The sequence below is a fragment of the Etheostoma spectabile genome, chromosome 13 (genome assembly GCF_008692095.1).
Source record: "Etheostoma spectabile isolate EspeVRDwgs_2016 chromosome 13, UIUC_Espe_1.0, whole genome shotgun sequence".
NCBI classification, from domain to species: domain Eukaryota; kingdom Metazoa; phylum Chordata; class Actinopteri; order Perciformes; family Percidae; genus Etheostoma; species Etheostoma spectabile.
In genome coordinates this window covers 13025011-13044366 of record NC_045745.1, presented here as the reverse complement: position 1 = coordinate 13044366, position 19356 = coordinate 13025011, and the positions used below count along the sequence as shown (strand labels likewise).

General features: G+C 39.1%; 1 protein-coding gene across 1 annotated transcript in view; it reads left to right on the top strand.

Annotated features, from left to right (window-relative positions):
* LOC116700974 (F-BAR and double SH3 domains protein 2) overlaps positions 1 to 18398 on the top strand; it is a 26948-nt gene extending 8550 nt beyond the window's left edge. The window contains exons 4-20 of the mRNA XM_032534490.1: positions 3443 to 3519; positions 4661 to 4805; positions 5246 to 5379; positions 6716 to 6770; positions 6857 to 6985; positions 7074 to 7196; positions 8450 to 8545; positions 11615 to 11731; positions 12692 to 12787; positions 13161 to 13313; positions 13449 to 13583; positions 13780 to 13863; positions 14001 to 14184; positions 14290 to 14513; positions 15665 to 15875; positions 15976 to 16040; positions 16794 to 18398. Of these exons, the coding sequence (XP_032390381.1) occupies positions 3443 to 3519; positions 4661 to 4805; positions 5246 to 5379; positions 6716 to 6770; positions 6857 to 6985; positions 7074 to 7196; positions 8450 to 8545; positions 11615 to 11731; positions 12692 to 12787; positions 13161 to 13313; positions 13449 to 13583; positions 13780 to 13863; positions 14001 to 14184; positions 14290 to 14513; positions 15665 to 15875; positions 15976 to 16040; positions 16794 to 16877 (2112 nt within the window). The 3' untranslated portion in view covers positions 16878 to 18398. The remainder of the gene's footprint in view (positions 1 to 3442; positions 3520 to 4660; positions 4806 to 5245; positions 5380 to 6715; positions 6771 to 6856; positions 6986 to 7073; positions 7197 to 8449; positions 8546 to 11614; positions 11732 to 12691; positions 12788 to 13160; positions 13314 to 13448; positions 13584 to 13779; positions 13864 to 14000; positions 14185 to 14289; positions 14514 to 15664; positions 15876 to 15975; positions 16041 to 16793) is intronic.
* The last annotated feature ends 958 nt before the right edge of the window (positions 18399 to 19356 follow it).

Below are 19356 nucleotides of genomic sequence, written 5' to 3'. Positions count from 1 at the left end.
AAAGTTTACTTTTCTATCAAGCAGCAAAAAAGAATTAGCGTCCACATTGTACCGTCCTGCGACGTGACTATCGCGCATGCGCACATTGCAATGTCGATGCTAAAACACAATATCGTTCAGCCCTAGTAGTAGTTGTAGTAGTATTTTACATGTTGCTAAAATTGTAGTCTTAGCTGAAACTGAACGTCACTTCAGAAAAGACAGATTGTCTGCATTTTCCTGCCTTCGGCAACTTCAAATTTGTCTTTTTTTCTTCTTGATGTCTGGTCATAAAAGCAGTTATTACAAGGTAATGTTGCCTTTCTCTCTTTTTTTCAACATTGTTGGCAGCACAGTCATCTTGTTTGAATAAACTTTATCGGAACGATCAACCAGCGTCGCTGTGCTAACGTTCAGTGTGTGCACCATGTCGTCGCTACTCAATTGATCCGTACAGTGTGAGCATAAAAGAAACGCTCGTTCTGGAATGACAGACAGGCTCATTAAAATGTTATGTGTGAGTTACCGCGGTGGTGAAGATGCACCTCAAATTGATTACGATAGTCAAACTCTAAAATTAATGTAGATTGCAAAGCACTTTTTCTCCATTCAAGAGAAGCTAAAAGGGGAAACGATGTGTCTGACTCATGAGGTTAAAAATCTCTGATACTTTGTTCATGGTACATTATTTACATTGCTTGGCCAGGATGGGGCCATGTTATCATGTCACCTTACATTAAGGTTGACATTGTTTCTGTAGTAGAGAGAAATAGAAGACTAGGTGGTTAAAATTGACTGTAAAAATGATTATTTAATTGATCCAGTAGAAGTAATATGTGTAACTATTACCATCAGTTGAACCGGAGCAGCAAAAAGAGCTTCGGGCTCATTTTTTTGTGGCACACTTCCTCCTGGACTAATTCCTGATTGACTAAATAGTCCATTGGAAACTGAGCATGTGTCTGGCAGACGAATGTAGTTATCAGCTGCAAGCCTATGCTGGGTTGTTGTTTTTAGGAGCAGGAAAACGCACATTACAAATACTTAACTATGTTGAGATTATTTTATTTACTTGTATTTAAATGTTTTATAAATGCAGTACAAATGTAAAAAAAAAAAGAATAGTCAAACTGGGACATGTTTGTATCCAGCCGGTCAAGATCAGCCTGCAGGCGAGTTTTTGTAACCCTTGACATGTGTGTTTTATTGGATATGCATGCCCAAGTCATACCATTTGTTTAGAAAGATTTTGTCAGAATTGAGCAATGCAACACAGTTCTGCCTTCCCATGCTTAGTCAATATCAAAGCTGGATGTATTTGTCTTATTTATTTTAGTGTACTGTTTATAGTGTATTTACCTATAGTTTCTTCAGACTAATTTCATCAAATCTAAAACCCCTTTAGACCATGGTAAATGAAGGTCAAAGGTAGTTCAACAGTAAATTGAATGTGTTTGATATTAATGCTGTGTATTGAACAAAACAAGCAATCTGAAGGTTGCATTTATATTGCCATTTTCTCCAATTTTCTTACATTTTAGACAGAACAATGATTTGACAAACTGGATTAAGTGGTAACTTCCAGCCCTAAAATGAAGAAAATGTCTATATTGTGTGTCTCAGTTTGAAAGATGTTCTGTGTGTCTGGGTTGTGTTGCCTGCTAGTTATGTGATCAATTGGACACCCGCTGCCAATGGTTGAATCGAAGTGGGTCAGAGGGTCTCAGAAACACTTCGTCCCCTTTGGTTACACCCCAAAGGGGACAAAGTGGTTTTTTTTCTTTTTTTTCTTCCCCAATCTCTTCTCTTTACGCGCCTACTCTGGGTCTCTTACACCTGCAAGCTGCTTAAGCCATTAGCCAATTGCTATTCAAACCACACAGTTGTGATAAAATGTCCTCCTCTGTGTGGCTCTTCCTCTGCCTCATCCTCACATCCCCTTCTCCTTCTCCTCCTCCTCTCCCTTGTTCCCATCACACTATTCAGGCGTGTCTGCTAGGCTAGCTCAGTGTCTATCTGGATCCCACAATGGCCGGGTTTGTAGCGGCTTTTGAAGATTTGGCACCAAGATCACCAAGACCAACGAGTTCAGAGCCGAGTCTAGCCTGTCTCAGGACTGCATGACAGGGCTGGTCTTTTCACAGTGGACAGTAAAGGGACAGATAAAGCACAAATCATTTGAGTGAGCAAAAGCAAAGCCACAAAAAAAAGCATGTTCGAAGTAGAAAGCCAACTAGCATCTTGAAACACAAGTAATATAATTGAATGGACCCATATAGCACTTAATTTGTCCTGGAATTTTTTTATTAGTTTGAACCCAGGCTCCCAGTTCTGGCACTATTTATCCTTAACATTCTGACCTGTGTTCAGTTTGTTAAGCAAAGAGTCTTTTTTTTAAAGATAATTGAATAGTTTTATGAAATTGTATATTCGTAGAGAGTTCATAATGTGTACAATAACGTGATTTGATTTATTTTAAATTTAATAACTTGATTTTTGTCATTAATATTATTTTACCCCTCGCATACATCATATCATAGCTGTTTAACACTTTTTTATATTTAGGGTCATTTAATCCAGCATTGTTTTAGTTTATTCTGAAGACATTATGGAGGGGTGTTTTTGTTAACAGTTTTAAAACTGTAGTACCATCCAAAAGTCCTATCGGGAATCACACAACATATTGTAAAAGTGTACCTGATGTTTAATAGATTATTTGTGCCATTTTAAAGGACAGGTTCACATTATTGTAAATTTTAAAACAGCCCTTCTTAAAGCATTTTGTCAATTAGTGATGCACCACTGTCAAAACGCTGACTGGCTATATCGTCCTGCAATATCACTAAAATGTAGTTGAACAAAAACTGTTTATTTGCATTGCCTTCCACCTTTTCTTCCGCCCCTCTGTCTCTCTCTTTCTGCGCACACACGCCCATGTCTTTGAAGGCTACTTGGTCCAGTTCTGATGGTTGATCAACACAGCTTTTTTCTTGTGTGTGAGGGCCTGCGCGCACTGCTATTGTGGTTCTTCAAAGGTTAACCTCACTGTTGGCCGAGGTGAAGGAACCTATTATATCTCCAGGGGTGAATGTGGTGGTAATACATTAAATTCTTCTTCCAAAAATTGGGCCCACATCATCATAGAAATCAGCAAGTGAGGCCAACCTCTAAACTCTGGCAGTTGAACGAGTCTATGCAGTGTTGAATCACATTGAAATCTGAAAGTACTTTTTAATGAGCGTGCATTTTAAAATAGCATAGTGTATCTCAGAAAAGTTGTTATATTTTACTGACTTTTTATAATTGGAGGGAAGAGGTCTCTTCATCCTTTTTCTGCAGGACAAGATCAGGGTTGAACACAATACAGTCTTCAGAGCATGTCCTTTGTGAAGATGAGATGCAGGAAATATGTGTTGATGTCAAATGTGAAATTTCATCCCTGCTTTTGTTTTTTCTCTTCCAGGCCCTCCAGAAGTTGGCAAATCAGTATCTAAAGAGGGAATGGCCGGACAGTCTGACAGAAGAACAAACAGACCACAGGTAACAACTTTTCCCAATGTAGGTGAATGATTTGATCTGGCGTGTCCTCTTTAATATGTAATCTTTTCTTGGACATACAGCACATAGCATCTCTGTCAAATCAAATTATTATGGTGCTCTATACCACTAATTAAATTGTGGTAAAAAACTACATCCAGAATTGAGATCACAATTTTCTCCAACACTTCTTAGGGATACAAAATGTTGTATTGTAGTCCGTATTGTCTTCATGCAGACAAACAACATTATGGAAACTAACCCACTATACTCATATTTAGCCAGATGTTGCCTGTTCTGAAAACATCAAGGCCTTGTCCAGTTATTAACATTGACTGTGTTCACAACGTTTGATCCATTTATATGCAAACCATTTTTCCACCTTTAAACTCCAGAATGTAAGAGCCTGCTTCAGTCCCGTGTGAACCTCAAGGATCATCAGTCTGTGGACTCAGACTGTTCATGATGAAGTAATTAATGATCAAACCGATTAATGATCAGGTTTGATTCCAGAGTTCAGCTCAACCATACATTATCTTCACCATCACTGGGCTTTTTGCATCTCTGACACATTTTTATTATTCCTAAAAAGCTTTTTCTTTCACCGCATTTTACTGTGTTACTGTCTCTCACACACATTGGTAGAGCTGCAACAGTTTGTTGCTTTATTGATAAGTTGCATCTATTCTCTCTAGCAACTATTTTTATAATTGCATAGTCGTCATTTTTAGTTTTTCTTTTTTTTACAAAAAAATTGCTTTTGGTTATATGTGAAGATTTGATTTTTCTTTGTTATACATTATATTAATTAAATATTGTGGGGAATTAAAACATTCACTATTTTTTTAGACACAATGAATAAAGGACTGAGAAAATAATTGGCAGATTAATCAACAACGCGCCCCCCCTCTTCATGTGCAGTTTGTCACAAGTAATGCACACTTGTCATTTGTTGACATGGCTTTGAACAAAATTAGAAGCATTTGTTTTGCTGCAGTGGACCTCTCTGTTATATAAACACAGACTGAATGGAGATTGTGATCTTATTTTGATTAATCGTGCAGCCCAAGAAAGTACATCAAAACAAAAACGATTGTTGAGGGTGTGAAGTAACCCATCTGAATTTTTGTTTGTTTGGTTTTAGGAACATGTATTGTGTATGGAGGGCCTATTTGGAGGGTACGGTCCAGGTCACCCAGTCCAGAATCAGCGCCTGTGATAACTACAAAGTCCAAGTCGCTGATCCAGCCAAGATGGGCAGACTGCAAAAGGAGCAGCAGCTGAGGAAGGTTATACATGTTCTTTGTCCTCTTCAGAATAATTAAACTTCATGTACACAACCAGTGTAATACTGATTAACAGTGCAATAAATCAGCAATCATTAATGACTGCTATCAGCCTAGTATTGATCCCTCACTGATGTGGTGGAGCGCTGAGCGTCTGGAGGTGAAGTCTGTTTCCTGATCATTGTGTCTGAGTCTGCATCAACTCGTGCAGAAATGTAACTCCTTCTGCTGGTATTGTTGCTCTGCCTGCAGCCTACAATGCTACAATGCTCTTGTTCTCACTTACCTTTTTAAGAGATGCCATTATAGTCTCTGAATACATTCTATTATGACATTACTCACACAATAATTTGCATATTGTTCAGGCAATATGTTGCCGAAATAATAATTTGCATAAATGTAAAGTTTTTTTCTTTGTGTGTCTCCCAACCGATTATCCTCAGTGTATTGAACAGCTGACGGTGGTTCAAGCTGAGCTGCAGGAGTCTGTGAAAGAGCTGACCAAGAGCAGGAAGAAGTACCAAGAGGCTGAGACGATGGCACAGGCTGTCCGAGAGAAGGCAGAGCTTGATGCCAAGTATGAACCAAAATACTCTGTCTTTGGTAGACAATAGTGATGTTATTCACTGGTTTACAAGCAAAGGCATTAAGTGGAAAATATCACTGCTGCCCGTTAAACACCACATTTCAATTAAGTTATTTTACAAAAATACTGTATGTAGAAATAATACCCAAAAAAAGCACCAATCAATTGACTGGTATTGGTATTTCAGTCACTGAAAGTACCTAAGAGCAAATAATTAAACAAACAACTAGAGCTAATTGATAATGAAAATAGTCCTCAGCTCAACAAACAACTAATATGCAGGCTTGAGGGAAAAGTCTCTTCTCAACTTTGTCTTGGCACAACGTGAACAGCTGGCACTTTGTCTGACCACATTGCAGACATTTTTCTGCTCATCAGGATAATTTATTATAGCGCTGAGGCACACCTTGGTAAAGTGTTGCTGTCTGAAAGGCTTAGCAGTTGTGTTGACACTAGAGGATGGATACCCGAACCGAGCCTATCGGAACCCGACGGTACCCAACGGCGGGAAAATACAAGATTTTACCTGTCGGCAGCAGGCCGGGCTCAGACAGAGAAATGCGCCATACTACAACCACTATTTACACACAAAGTAGAGTGTCTAGAGAAGTAGGGTTGGATAAGTTAATCTTTGTGGTGACGTACACAAATGTTTGCATGCATGCAACTGTTTTAAAAAAATAATAATTATCATGTTATTATGGGTTCTGTCTCAGTCAGACTTTAGACGGAGATATTTTAAATATGAAAACATGTATACCCAATGTATTTATATCTCTCCCTGTTTTTTGAAGTCTTATTCATGCACACATGCAAAAAGATTAGAAACATGGTTACCTGATTACACACCAAGACGTGTTCTCCAGTAGAAATCTAGCAGGGGACATCAGATTTCTGCAATCCAGATTTCTTGTTTACATGACATTTGAGAACTTTCTACATTACTTTACTTTTCAACATACCATAATGTTGTTTTAAGCATGTGAACTTCTAGTCTGCTGGCCCTCTGGTTTTTCGCACTTCAGTATGAGGGAGTAAATGATAAATACAACCAGTAGGATTACAGTTTATGTTAACTCAACAATATCAGCTATTCAGTAGCAAATTAACTCAAAACAGTCATATTTAACTTAATTTAAAAACCTAAGAGGCAACTTGTTGTAGAATGTGTCCATACTTTCCTGACGTGGTTACATATAAGAATAAACTTGAAAATGAGCCATATGCCGCTCCTATGCAAACCACCACTACAAAAAAGCTTGTAGTACTACTGATATGTTAGTCTAACTAAATAGTCAAGTCAAACAATGTCTTTTCTTCTGTTCAGGTCCAAGCTAAGTCTCTTCCAGTCCAGATCCAGTCTTCAAAGGGCAAGTGTAAAGGTAAAAGATCCTTACATTCCCAAAAAAACTGCTCCACATTTTGGGAGATTGTGGTGTCAGCAGTCATGAACTTTTTTACCTTCCAGCTGAAAGCCAAGAGGAGCGAGTGCAACTCCAAAGCCACGCATGCCAGAAACGACTACCTTCTAATGTTAGCTGCCGCTAACGCTCACCAGCAGCGCTACTATGACACAGACCTCATGGACTGCATTAAGGTAAGGATGTGAACTCTGAATAGGTGGGTGGGTCAGTGGTAGGAGAAAGACATTTACTGTTATCTTTAAGGTGTGTATTTGTCTCCAGATCTTGGATGGAAAAATCTATGAGCAGGTAAAAGATTACCTGGTCTCGCTGTGTCAGACTGAGCTGGAAACTTACCAGGCGGTCCACAACACCTTCAACCAGCTTCTAAACTGCTCCAATGGGGTAAGTCTTCAAACCGAGTGGACATCCAGCACATTATTTCAATATCCAAGTCCTTTTAATATTGGGTATCTGTCGCTGTCGATATTGATATTGCGACGATATTGTATGGTTGACTATTATTGCTTTAACAATTGTTATTTACACAATGAGTTTTTCGATACATTTTCTCCAGAAATTATTTAACAACGTAGTGGGTAAAGGTAAATAATAGAACAGCTAGAACAGTCTGGTAAGTTCAGAAAAGTACATCACTCTACTGTTATGCAGCTTGTAAAACCAGGTAAAGAAAACATTTACATGCAGAATTAACGTTAATTATTGAAAGCTGATATTTATCTGACATTCTGTGCCGGCTTAAAAATGGTAAGCTGCTAACTGAAATTTTTTTATACACTTCTCTTTGCTAATAATAAGAAACCGATAGTTAAGAGAGAACATTCTTTAACAGATTTGTTTGTTGGAGTTTAGCAAGTGTGCGTTTTTAGTCAGTGAAGTGCTCACACTGTAGATCTGGCTGTCATAAAGAAGAGCAACTTCAAAACGAGTTGGCAGAAGTGGAAAAAAAACACTGTAGAGTTCAGAAAAAAAGGATCTGCTTTATTTTAGAGAATGCCTATCTATAAGATTATACCAAGATCATCCCTGAAACTGACCCTTATAGTGGGGTTAAGACATTTCTAACCTTCAGTGTCTTTGGAAGAGCTGAACTCCACTGCTTTACCACCTGCTAAATAATTGGAAGGTTTGAGTTACCTTGGCGCTCCTCGGTTACATGCTCTTGAGCCGTTGTTGGCCTCTTTTAGTTTGGTTTGTTCAGGTTCGTCTTGCCTCTCTGTAGCCTGATTGGCATTTTGTTTCTTCTCAGACCAGAATATGAACAAGTCATTAGAGAGGGAAGCAGCGAGTACTGTGGTTTTCATTTCAGCGCATATGGTTCCTGTGTCAACACAACTTCCATGAAACAACATATGTGTGCTTTGTGTAAAGTGACATTTAGATTTGACTAGATGAAGTGCTGAAGAATATGTTTGATTCTTATTATGTTGTTTTTTTTGGTCTAAACATGGTGTCAAGATGTGCAGTATAAGCAAATCTGGGAAAACTAAATACATGCTCAACTTCTGGAGGCTGATGAATCTAGGGATCTCAAATTTTACAGATAAAGTCTCATTAAACATAAAATGTTTAATGAAACTGTAAAACCCTTAACATGTATTTTTATATTATCCCTTACAACACATACACATATGTAGGTTCTGCAAGAGTTTCACCAGCAGCATTTTGTACAGAAGAACCTCATGTTCCAGCAAGCCCCGGACTTCTTGTACCAGCCCAGCGACTCCGATACGGTAAATCCTGATTATTTATTATTGTGTAACCATTTTGGAGGGTCCCAACCCCCACTAAAGTTAAAACAATGTAGATGAGTTGGGTCAGTGGTGCAAATGATTAGAAGCAAAATGGATGATAGTTTAATTGGTATAAGATATGTTTCAAAACCACTTCAAGAGGAACAAGTAGTCCATGGAACATCCTGATGGGTGAGTGGGTCAAGCTGTTTTAGCAGATGGCTTCAAAACCTGGTTTGGGACCATTATCACATGTCAGTTGTTCTGGAACTTTGTTCCAGAATCAGAAATATCTCAACAATTATCTGATGGATGGCAATGACACTAAAACAGGTATTCCTGATGGATGAATCCTTTGGTCTTTGGTGATCCCCTGACTTTTCCTTGAGTGCCACCAATAGGTCATGTTTTTAATTATCAAGTGAATATCTTGACATCTACAACATTTGGTGAAGATAGTCATCATCCCTGGAGGATGAATCCGACTGACTTTATAGAGACAGGGGTGTGATGATGCTTCCTTGTCAATTTTGTCTGCTAGCAAACGAAAAAATGCCAGAAAGCGGCTGTATTGTTTATAACGGATCTCCATTAGTCATCACGGCAGTGAAGACTATTCATCCCGGGGTCCAACACCAGACAAACACAAACAAATATAAAGCAAAATACATGTTATATTAGAACAATCTTCCTGTGTAGAGGAACTCGTCCAACAGATATCCCCTACTTTTCATTTGGGACTGAGCCTTTAACTGACTTGTAGTACATACAAAAACTTTGTTTATTGTCCAGTATGGAAGAATATAGACTAACTCACATAGACTCACCCAGCAGAGCAACCCTTTAACAACCAGTAATGACCTCATGCAGGAAATGAACTTTGATCCGTTGTAAACATACTTTATTTGCTTGTGTTTGAATCATTAACAAGACTTTTATTACAATCATATTAAATAATTGGAGGTGGCTCATATACTGTTCAGCTACGTGCAGACCAACATTAGCTGCTTTTCCATCAACACAGAGCTGCTGAAAAGATACATCAGGTCGTCTGGCATTAAGGTTGAACTTGGCTCAACTTCATTCATTCAACAAAATGCTGCCATGGCCAATGAAACATATGCAAGTGCATATTCACATGAATGACATACTGTGCTAACTTTCCAGATTTGTAGAATACTTCCTCATGACATGTTACTGTAAACACTTGTTGAGTGTTTTTGTGTCTGATAGGCCTTCAAATGAATTGATCTGCATTGGCCTTATCTAAATCGGTTCTCCCACTTACATTAACTAAAGACTTGGGACTATAAAAGTTTTGTGTGTAAAGTCTGCATCCTACAACAGGAAATCTCACCCGAGTCACAGTCACTAATTCAAATGCAGTATGTTCCACACTGTGCCTTTGCACACCTGTTTATGAAGTCCATAGTGTCTCCGTTTTCCACCCATACTGGTCATTTATAGTATTTTTTTGTCCTCCATAAAACAATAAATAAAATCTTAACTCCAACTCTGTTTTAAGACAACCCTGGTGTGCAAATCTGCTAGAGATCTATTGGAGGCTGTGGCACATGCACACTTCTTTCCTAGCCATACTAGTCCAGTCCTCCTTTGCACTGGTCTTTTGCTCCACTGGACAACAGTGGACAATTTGTTCAAACTGCAAATGCTGGCGTTGTTTTTATTGGAAGTCAAACAAGCAGCAGCCTGTTCCTAAAGAAAACATTAGTGGTGGAGAGCCTTCCCCCGCTCCCTCACTCCCTCCCTCGCCCTATACCACTTGCACCAGACAGAGGGATCCGGTAAGGAATAGAGCTGAACTGGAGGGAGGGGCAGGAGGCAGGACGGGCCCTGTGAACGGCCCATCTGTGAAAAGGAGGCATTGTGAGTGGGCCTCATCAGAGTGCACTGACCCTCCCCAACCAGGCCTTTTCCCTCCATACACACACTGCTGTTGTCATATGTAAAGTTTTCATGTGTAAACCTCTTAACTCACATTTTAGGGATTTAGAGATTTGTTTTGTTCTTAAACAAAATAAATGTCCAATTACAAACACTAAAATGAAATGCAGTCTCTGTCCACCTTCATAGGAGTATATCCTACCTTAAGCATCAATGTGTAGCATCAATATGTCTGTGAACAAGTGTTGCCATTTTTGCCAGCAGAATTTGAAATTAGTATTTCAACAGAAAGTTCTGTATCAGCTGCAGCCATCTTGGTTGTTTTTAAAAATTGTCACAACAGAGCTTCTCTTTACTAAGCTAGGTTTATGCTGGCCACAGTGACACTGGAGTGAGGGTGCACAAGCCAAAAATTACGTCTTGTGTTTAGTGACATAAATGGTTTCTTCCAGATCAAATAAAACATGAGCTTGCCGACTTCCTCCACAGGCTAGCAGATTTATGCTCGATCCAAGATACTTGTTGGATTTCACCTGTTGATAACGCTACAAGAATATCCCAGGTTAATGAGCCGTAGTGTGCCTAGTGTGCCTATCTTACAATGTAACCCTGGATGTACGACGTAAATGCACCCTGAAGAATTAACCTGAATGAACTGTGGTGGCGCAAGAACAAATGCTCTATTCCGGCTCCGCTCCTGTGCATTTTATGGGCCCTGTAGGAAAGCTACAGGGCCGATAAAATTTAAGTAAATAATATAATAATAAAAAGTGGAAGTTGCCACATCAACATAACTGGATTTGTAAACAAAACTTACACTGGTAGTTCTTAGTGGAATTTTTTAGTCTGCATGGTGTTCTGGTGGGTCATCGCATTAAGCAAGATTTTATTTTGGAAACAATGAATTGTGTTTCCATGTAAGGTAATTTGCAGGAAAGGGTGTATTATTTAGGCAAACAATCTCATTGTGCAGAGAAACCTCATTGACTTTTTTCTTTGTCGTATTTAAAAAAAAAACTGTCTTCCTTGAAAGCTTTTAAAGTTATGTATTAGTATTTATTAACAGTTGTAGTAACTGATTTATAATAGGTTAATATCAGCCATCATATATCAGCATTTCGATATACTGTACAGCATCTATATTCTCTCTCTTTGTATTTGTAGGTGATGCAGCTGCAGAAGGAGAGTGGAACATCAGAGGAGCACAGTCTGGATAAAGAGGCACGGAAATGGGCGAGCCGTGTGGCCCGAGAATACAAAAGCATCATCCACACTCAGAGGGTGAGAACATGATCAAACTGATGAAGAGATGATGTTTAAGGCAGGCTTAAGGCTCCCCTTTCTATGCTGTTAATCACATTTAGTAAAATCTGGATCCTAGGACTTCGGGGACATTTGCTGTTACTCTATTTTACAGGGAGGATTGTACTGTTAAGAAAACTACATCCAAATGACAAGGATGGTTGAGATTTTGACCATTGTATTATAGCTAGGGTTTTACATGCTCGTAAAAGATCTGCAACGCAAGAGCAGATAAACTTATTTTCAGATTTATTTCTGTGCAAACAGGAAAACATGAGCTTTTCCAGAACAGTGACGGTCAGGTACTTCATGTTGTAGTAACTCGAAGAATCCAACATATCAACAACTATCACTGGATTGCTTTGATACTGAAGAAAACTAAAACGTGATTGTTCTGGAGTTATAGCGAGTGTCTTTTTTTTTTTTTTTTTTCATGATTTTGATCAGCATTATTAGACGTTTATTTGCGGGTGTATTTTCACTGACTACGGAACGGTTGCGTTCCGACTCCGTCTCAGCTCCGGCGATCCGCAGCCCTCTGGAGCAGATACGCAGAGCTTCTGTTTTTGCCAGATGCCGGAGAGCTCCACAGTCAGTCATGGCCGCAGCCGTTGCGCAACAAATCCGGACCTGGTTGGTATTAAAGGACGGCGGAGCACGGAGCCGACACCCAGCAGCTCTCTAATTCAACTTACCTGGAATGTGGAATGATTGCCAACCTTATCAGTGATGTTATTTCCAGGAAACCAGGATCAAACCAGTTAATAAATCTCTCTCTCTCTACAATGAAGCTCATTCTAATGTCTTCAATTAATGACTTTGTTTTGGTAGTTTCATTTCTGTGTTTTTTTTTTTTATTATTATTTTTTTTTTAAACATTTTGGATGATTGTTGTAATTATGTTAGTTGTTGAAATGATTCTCTTTGATTTGTTTTTAGGCCCTGGAGAATTATGGGACGCAGGAATCGTCAGAGCAAAACAGTGAGCTGGAGACCAAGATGGAGGTGGCCAGGCAGAGTCTTCGGAGAGCAGAGGTAAGTGCATGCATGCGTTGAGTGTCTGTTTTCTCAGTGTCCTGTTACTGAAAGTGGCCCCACTACTCCCCCTACTGGTTAAAAAGATGAAATGACACTCATTAGGGTCTAATTCTGCTGTACCACAGGTCATTCTTGTATTCATACAATGTAGAGGATTAGTCGATAACTTGACGAGTCAATTGACAAATTATTCTGCAAATAATTTGTCAATTGATTCATCTTTTAAGTGCTTTTTCAAAGTGTGAGAATTTGCTGTCTTGTCTTGAATTATATAAGGCTATGCCCTACTTAAGTATTTTAGACAGCTGTTCTTCTGATCAGTTTCCCAATCATTTTCCCAGTTAATTTTTTTTTTTTTTCATTTTGTCAGACAGTAAAAGTGAAAGCAGAGGCCCGTCTGGACTTGTTGAGGCAGGCAGGTGTTGCTGTTGAAACGTGGCTGAAGAGTGCCATGAACCAGGTGATGGAGGAGCTGGAGAATGAACGCTGGAACAATCTCAGTACCCATGATCCTTCACTCTCTGTAAGACCCACAAACGCAGAATTTTAACATAGTATTTTTCATATTCAATTGTCTCCATAGTCGTCAAGTTTACTGACATTTGTTTTAGCCATATGAGTGCAGATTATTTAGTGTAATGTCTGCATATTTATGCAGGGGACAGCAGATTTGGAGCGAGAGGATGAGGAGGAGATGGAGGACAGTGGTGAAGTGTTAGACGACAGCAGCTCCAGCCCCTCCAGCACTTTGAAAAACTATCCTCTCACCTGCAAAGTACTCTACTCCTACAAGGTACAGGCAGAATACAAACTGCTGCATTTTGTGTGCATTTTTTGCCTTTTGTAGACCTGCTGTTGTTATTACAGGACATACTATTGAATGTTTGTATAAACTATCAACTTACGTAGTTGTTCCTTCATTTTATGTGTTCAGTTGCACATAATCCAGGAGACTAATGTCCCCTATCTATCTATTTCCGTGTTTCCAGGCTTCGCAGCCAGATGAACTGACCATTGAGGAGCAGGAAATCTTGGAGGTTATTGATGATGGAGACATGGAGGACTGGGTCAAGGTACTTTTATATATATTCACACATTTGAGCTACATTGTTCAATTTGTCGCTACAGATTTCAGTGCAACTCATTTGTGTAGTTATTTTATGTTTATTATGGATTTACCACCAAGACTACATATTTTCTGTATTTCCAGGCCAGAAATCGCAGTGGACTGGTTGGCTACGTCCCAGAGAAATACCTGCAGCTTCCGTCCTCCAACAGTCTGCTGAGTATGCTGCAGGCTCTTGCCGCCCTGGATGCTCGATCCCATTCCTCCAGCAACTCTACCGAACCTGAAACCGAACTACCAACTGTCTCAGTCAATGGAGACTCCAGTGGTGAGAGATACCTTTGCTAAATCAAGGCCCATTCAGCCAATATTTTTGTCTATTTCCTGCTATGTTTAAGTCAGAGATTTCTCAACCTGTCCTCCTCTTTTGCAGTGTCATTTGCGAAGGCCCTGTACGACTACGCAGGACAAACAGATGACGAGCTCTCATTTCCAGAAGGTGCTATCATCCGCATCTTGAGCAGAGAGACCCATGAGGATGACGGTTTCTGGGAGGGAGAGTTTAATGGCGTCGTTGGCGTATTCCCTGCAGTTCTGGTGGAGGATCTCGCCGGCGCCAGCGAGAATGGTGATGGACAAAGAGATGTCAGTGCACAGGTATGTTGATGCTCAAATACTTAAAAATGAGTAAAAAAAACTGTGACTGATTAGTATTGCTATCACTTGGCTACATTTAAAGATTAGAGATTGGGGCTAAAACGATTGCTCAAATAATTCAATTACAAAAAATCATTGAAGCAAAATTCTTTGCCTCAAAGCTTTGTTAAATCAATGTAACTAAGTGTGTATGGCTCACTGACGGCGCAGATTACAAATGAAAGAACCCAGCGAAAATAGTGAGGGGTCTAAGAGAAGAGACAGGCGAGAGAAAACTACAGAAAGTTTGGGATCATTTTAAGCTGCAAACATACTGCTACTTGATCAGAGTAGAAAACATCCAGTGTACTGCTCCACGACACAAGGTAACCTCACCGTCTGGTGCTCTCGTACACCTCGCCGTTTCACATAACTACAGCATGCAACTCTGTAGTTGAATAGGGATGTTTTCCAAACAATGTAAAACGAAAGCTGTCAGTTTGTGGTCCACTTGTTTATTAGTTTGCTACTAATCTTTGGAAACTTAGCTGCTGCCAGAGACAAACCAGCCCCTCCCCCCAGCATGGCTACTTAATATGCATGTGAATGACGTCACCATGCTGTGTGATGTGTGCATTATTTATTCTTTTTCCTCACTCAGTAGGCTTCTGAAGATGTGGCCCCCTGAACAGTGTAGTTGAATGGACCTCATGTAAGCTTTGAACTGTCACATTTATCCTTGGCTTAGTGAACAGCTCTTTTGCATATTCAGTGCAAAAAGCCAGAGAAAAGAAGGGGGTGAAAAAGAGGAACATTTGGGCCACCAAAAAAACGTTTTAAGGGTCTTGGAATTTAGCAAAAAAAAACGTTGTTGATTACTAGATTCAAGATTCAAGATATTTATTTGTCATATGCACAGATTTTACACCATGCAATGAAATTCTTAAGTTTGCAACGTTTCCCACAATATAAAAATGTACACAATATACACACAATATATTTAAAAGATTCAGGTATAAAATTGCATGCAGCAGCAAGAATCGATAGCTGCAGCCCTATTAGAGATGTAGCTCTTTGCATTTGGTTAGCCAAGCAAGGCCAGTGTTCGTTACCATTTTTACTATTACACATCGTCCCTGTTTAAATTAATATTTTTGCTTGTTGTTTTCAAGGCGTCCCCCTCCCCTTTGGCCCAGTGCGACCAATCCCCTCGTAGTCCCTTCCAGCAGGGACCTCTCCACAGCAGCCCCCTTCAGACACCCACCATGTCATCACCTTTGTCAAGTCCCTGCAGCGCAACAGCTTCTCCCATTGGCCGACCACCGTCCTATCACAACGGACATCACAGGCCACCACCAGCGCCCCACAAAAGCCCCTTTCAGAGTAAGGTTCACCAGTTTGTATGTATTATTAAATTAGTGAGTTTGATGTCTAAGTGGCAGTGAAATGAAAGATAACTAATCTGTGTCCACTGCTGTCTTAGGTCCAACCCAAGGCTCCCCTCAACCTCCCAAATACCCGGAGAGCAGCTCCAGCACCATTCGACCGGTGAGTCAACACACAATTAACAGTCCAAACCCCAAAGTTTACAGTTATCTAAAACAGAGAGAGCCTGCAGATGATCATATTTGAGAATCTGGAACCATCAAATATTGTGCATTTATGGTTTAAAAAAAAAAAAAAGATAATTTGATTTTAGCCAGCATAAAAATTAAACATGGTATTGGTCTTACATCTGCAATTTATTGCATGTTCTTGACTGTTGGTGATATCCTCAAGGGATTTTTTAAAAATATATATATATATTATTGTGAAGTCTGTGTGCGTTATTATTTTTTAAATATATGTATACACACACACACACACACACACACACACACACACACACACACTGCTGTTTATCATCAAATCAAGGTTCTACTCCACCTTGTGGTATAGAGTAAAATGGCTCTCTATCTTCTGTTGCCACTGTGATTATGCTGCTTCGTTCAAACAGTAACTGAGCACAAACTGTTTTAGTTGTTTTTGTTAAAAGATTTTTATTGAAAGATACTCAATTTACAGTGTTGACTATGTGTAGAGTGCATAAACATTTCCATGTTAGAAAATAGGAAAGAAATAGGAATAATCACTTTTCAAGTTTCATGAAAATTGAGCTAGTAGTTTTCCTGTAATCCTGCTGACAAACCCACGATCCGAGCCAAAAACACGACCTTGGCAGGGATGGGAACCTGTATAACATGGTAATTAAAATTTGTTGTATTTCAATTGAGCTATTGATTGATTGATGGATGTTTCCAGGTCCGTGCTGCTCCTCCGCCCCCTAAGCAGCATCCCCGCGGGCAGGTGAAGCGGAGGGAGGAGGTGGAGATCACGCTGGTGTGAAGGGGGTCGGCACCCTGGTGGTGACGGCGATGTTGACGTCTCTAATGAAACCAGCCGGGATTTCATGGCTCTAAACGCACTCCCAGAGGAAACCTGAGGAAACTTAAACTCCCTGAAGATGCCTGGAGGCCCGGAGATGCCTTTAACTTTTAACACCTCAAAGGGTCAGTGTGCTGTGGAGGAATATTGTGCCTTTCTCTTAACTATACTCCTTTACATACACTCCCTTAAATAGTGTTTGTCTTTGATAAATAGGGCAGATATGGTTTTCATTTTTATTCAAAGTTGTCCATAATGTCCACATTTTCTACCTGGACATGAATCATTTTAGAGTCCTAACAAAATATATTGATAACTGACAGAATATCTGCTGTTAATTAATTCAAAAATCAGTCCTGGTATTGGTTTTAAAATTTTGTTTGCATGTTTTGCTCATAGTAATTGATATAGTGATAACTGGCAGATAATGTTTCTGTTCAGGGCCTAAAAAAGCCTGTGAATTAATAGAAAAGGTGACTTCACATTAAATTGTTTATTGCAGATTTTTATACCTTTTTGGACCGAGCCTGGCTAGCTGTTTCCCTCTGTTTCCAGTCTTTGTGCTAAGCTAACTTTAGCTTTAGTGATATCTCTGAATCTTCTCATCGAACCAACTGCAAGTAGATTAATAAGCTTCTTTCCCAAAAATGTCAAACTATTCCTTCAACTGACCGACCCCCTACAACAACAGATCCTCTGATCAATCCCTTGTAATAATGAGATACAAAGATGGAATTATGAGAAAACATTTTTTGTTTTTTCTTGCAGCACTCTTCCGTGTATGTTTATTGATATCTGAAATTATCATTCATATTATTAATATATTAATAATAAGGATTTCAACCATATCGACCAGTTATGTCTCACTATATCACTTACTGTGTGGCTCTTTCGCTCTTATTTTCATGAGCTGTCAAGAGTTTTCACAATTGGATTACATCTATGCAACGTTAAACTTCGTCAGGACATCATAGCATGAAGCTTCAACACAAAACCAAAAGTCTGGTTGTCTCCACGCTTGATCAAAAAAACACCAGCAGGGACGAGGCTGGTCCTCTCCTCAAACACATGTAACTTTACACAGTTACACAAACAAGGGAAAAGTGGCAATTATAGTTAAGTGATTGTTATGTCAGTAGGGAGAATCTCCTAGAAAAGTTCCAATCAAAATGATGAATCCTTTACCTTTTTTTTAGTAATTCATTTTAAAACCCTAATTCTTATGTTAGTTTTCTTTGCACCAAATGCTAAGAAATTCCTAAAGGTAGAAATGTCGTATATACATAGTCTAACTTTTTCTCTCACTTGTGTTGTAAAATAAAAATCTAGAAATGATATTATGACACTAATGTTAGCCAGTAACGTTTGCTGGTGGTTTGAGAAAAGGTTGCAGTGGGTGACAGTTTACACTGAGGTAATGTGCAGTTTGAACATGCCTTTATTTTTAAGGAGGAAACCATCCTGAGCTGCTAGCTGTCCAATAATAAAAATTCTATTCTGTCATAGTGAAGCACTTTTGATGTCTTCTTATTCCTTTTCAGTATTGTGGATGCTACGTTGTTTGTTCAATATTTCTTGTTTGACGTTTTGTTTACCAGCTATATTGGTATGAATATCTTTCTTTTATCGGCTCTTGCGTTATTTAGCCTTAAATAGCCATTGTAGTGACTTTGAATGAGATTGAGATATGACCTTTTGATCGTATTGTTTTTATAATACTGATAGTTTACAGAGAGCTTGGAGATGGATATCTGGTAAAATAATAGCACAGCTTTTTTTCTTTTTAGAATTAGGACAAAAAAAACTATTAAACCTTCATTTCAATTTGATCAAATTAAAAAGAGATATCTGTCAGCCATGTTGCTGTGTTCTCGTTGATCTCCTTGAGATCTGAATGACATCAAACTTATTTTTGAAGTTTGCATATACCCTGTTGTATTGATAGAGAAAAAAGTATAGTCGTCAGACTGAAGTCTCTTTTCCCAATAGAGAAGTTGTTAACTTGCTACTGGTCGTGACTCCATGTTAAGTCTGAATCTGAAATTCAGTGACACACTGCCCCCATTTTACAATGGAAGCTCTGCAGAGGCTGTTGAGCATCATATTTACACACCAGTGGATGTTTAACTGTATTTATTGTGTACAAAAAATGTGAAATAAAGATGGCTTAAATGTAACAAAAGTGTGTGTGTGTGTGTGTGTGTGAAAAGCAGCACTATGCACATTTACCCTATATGATTACATTGCTGAACAGTTAGCTGTCGGTCACAGCGTTATTGCTCAATATTGGACCAATTTCAAAGATTTTTGTCCACATTAGTCACTTAAACAATAATGCATGGAAAAATAGGGTCGAAGTTCAAAAAAAGAAACCCCAAAATTACTCTTTAATATTGCATGCAGATGCCCATCCCACAACTGTCTCCTGGGACAGATGTGA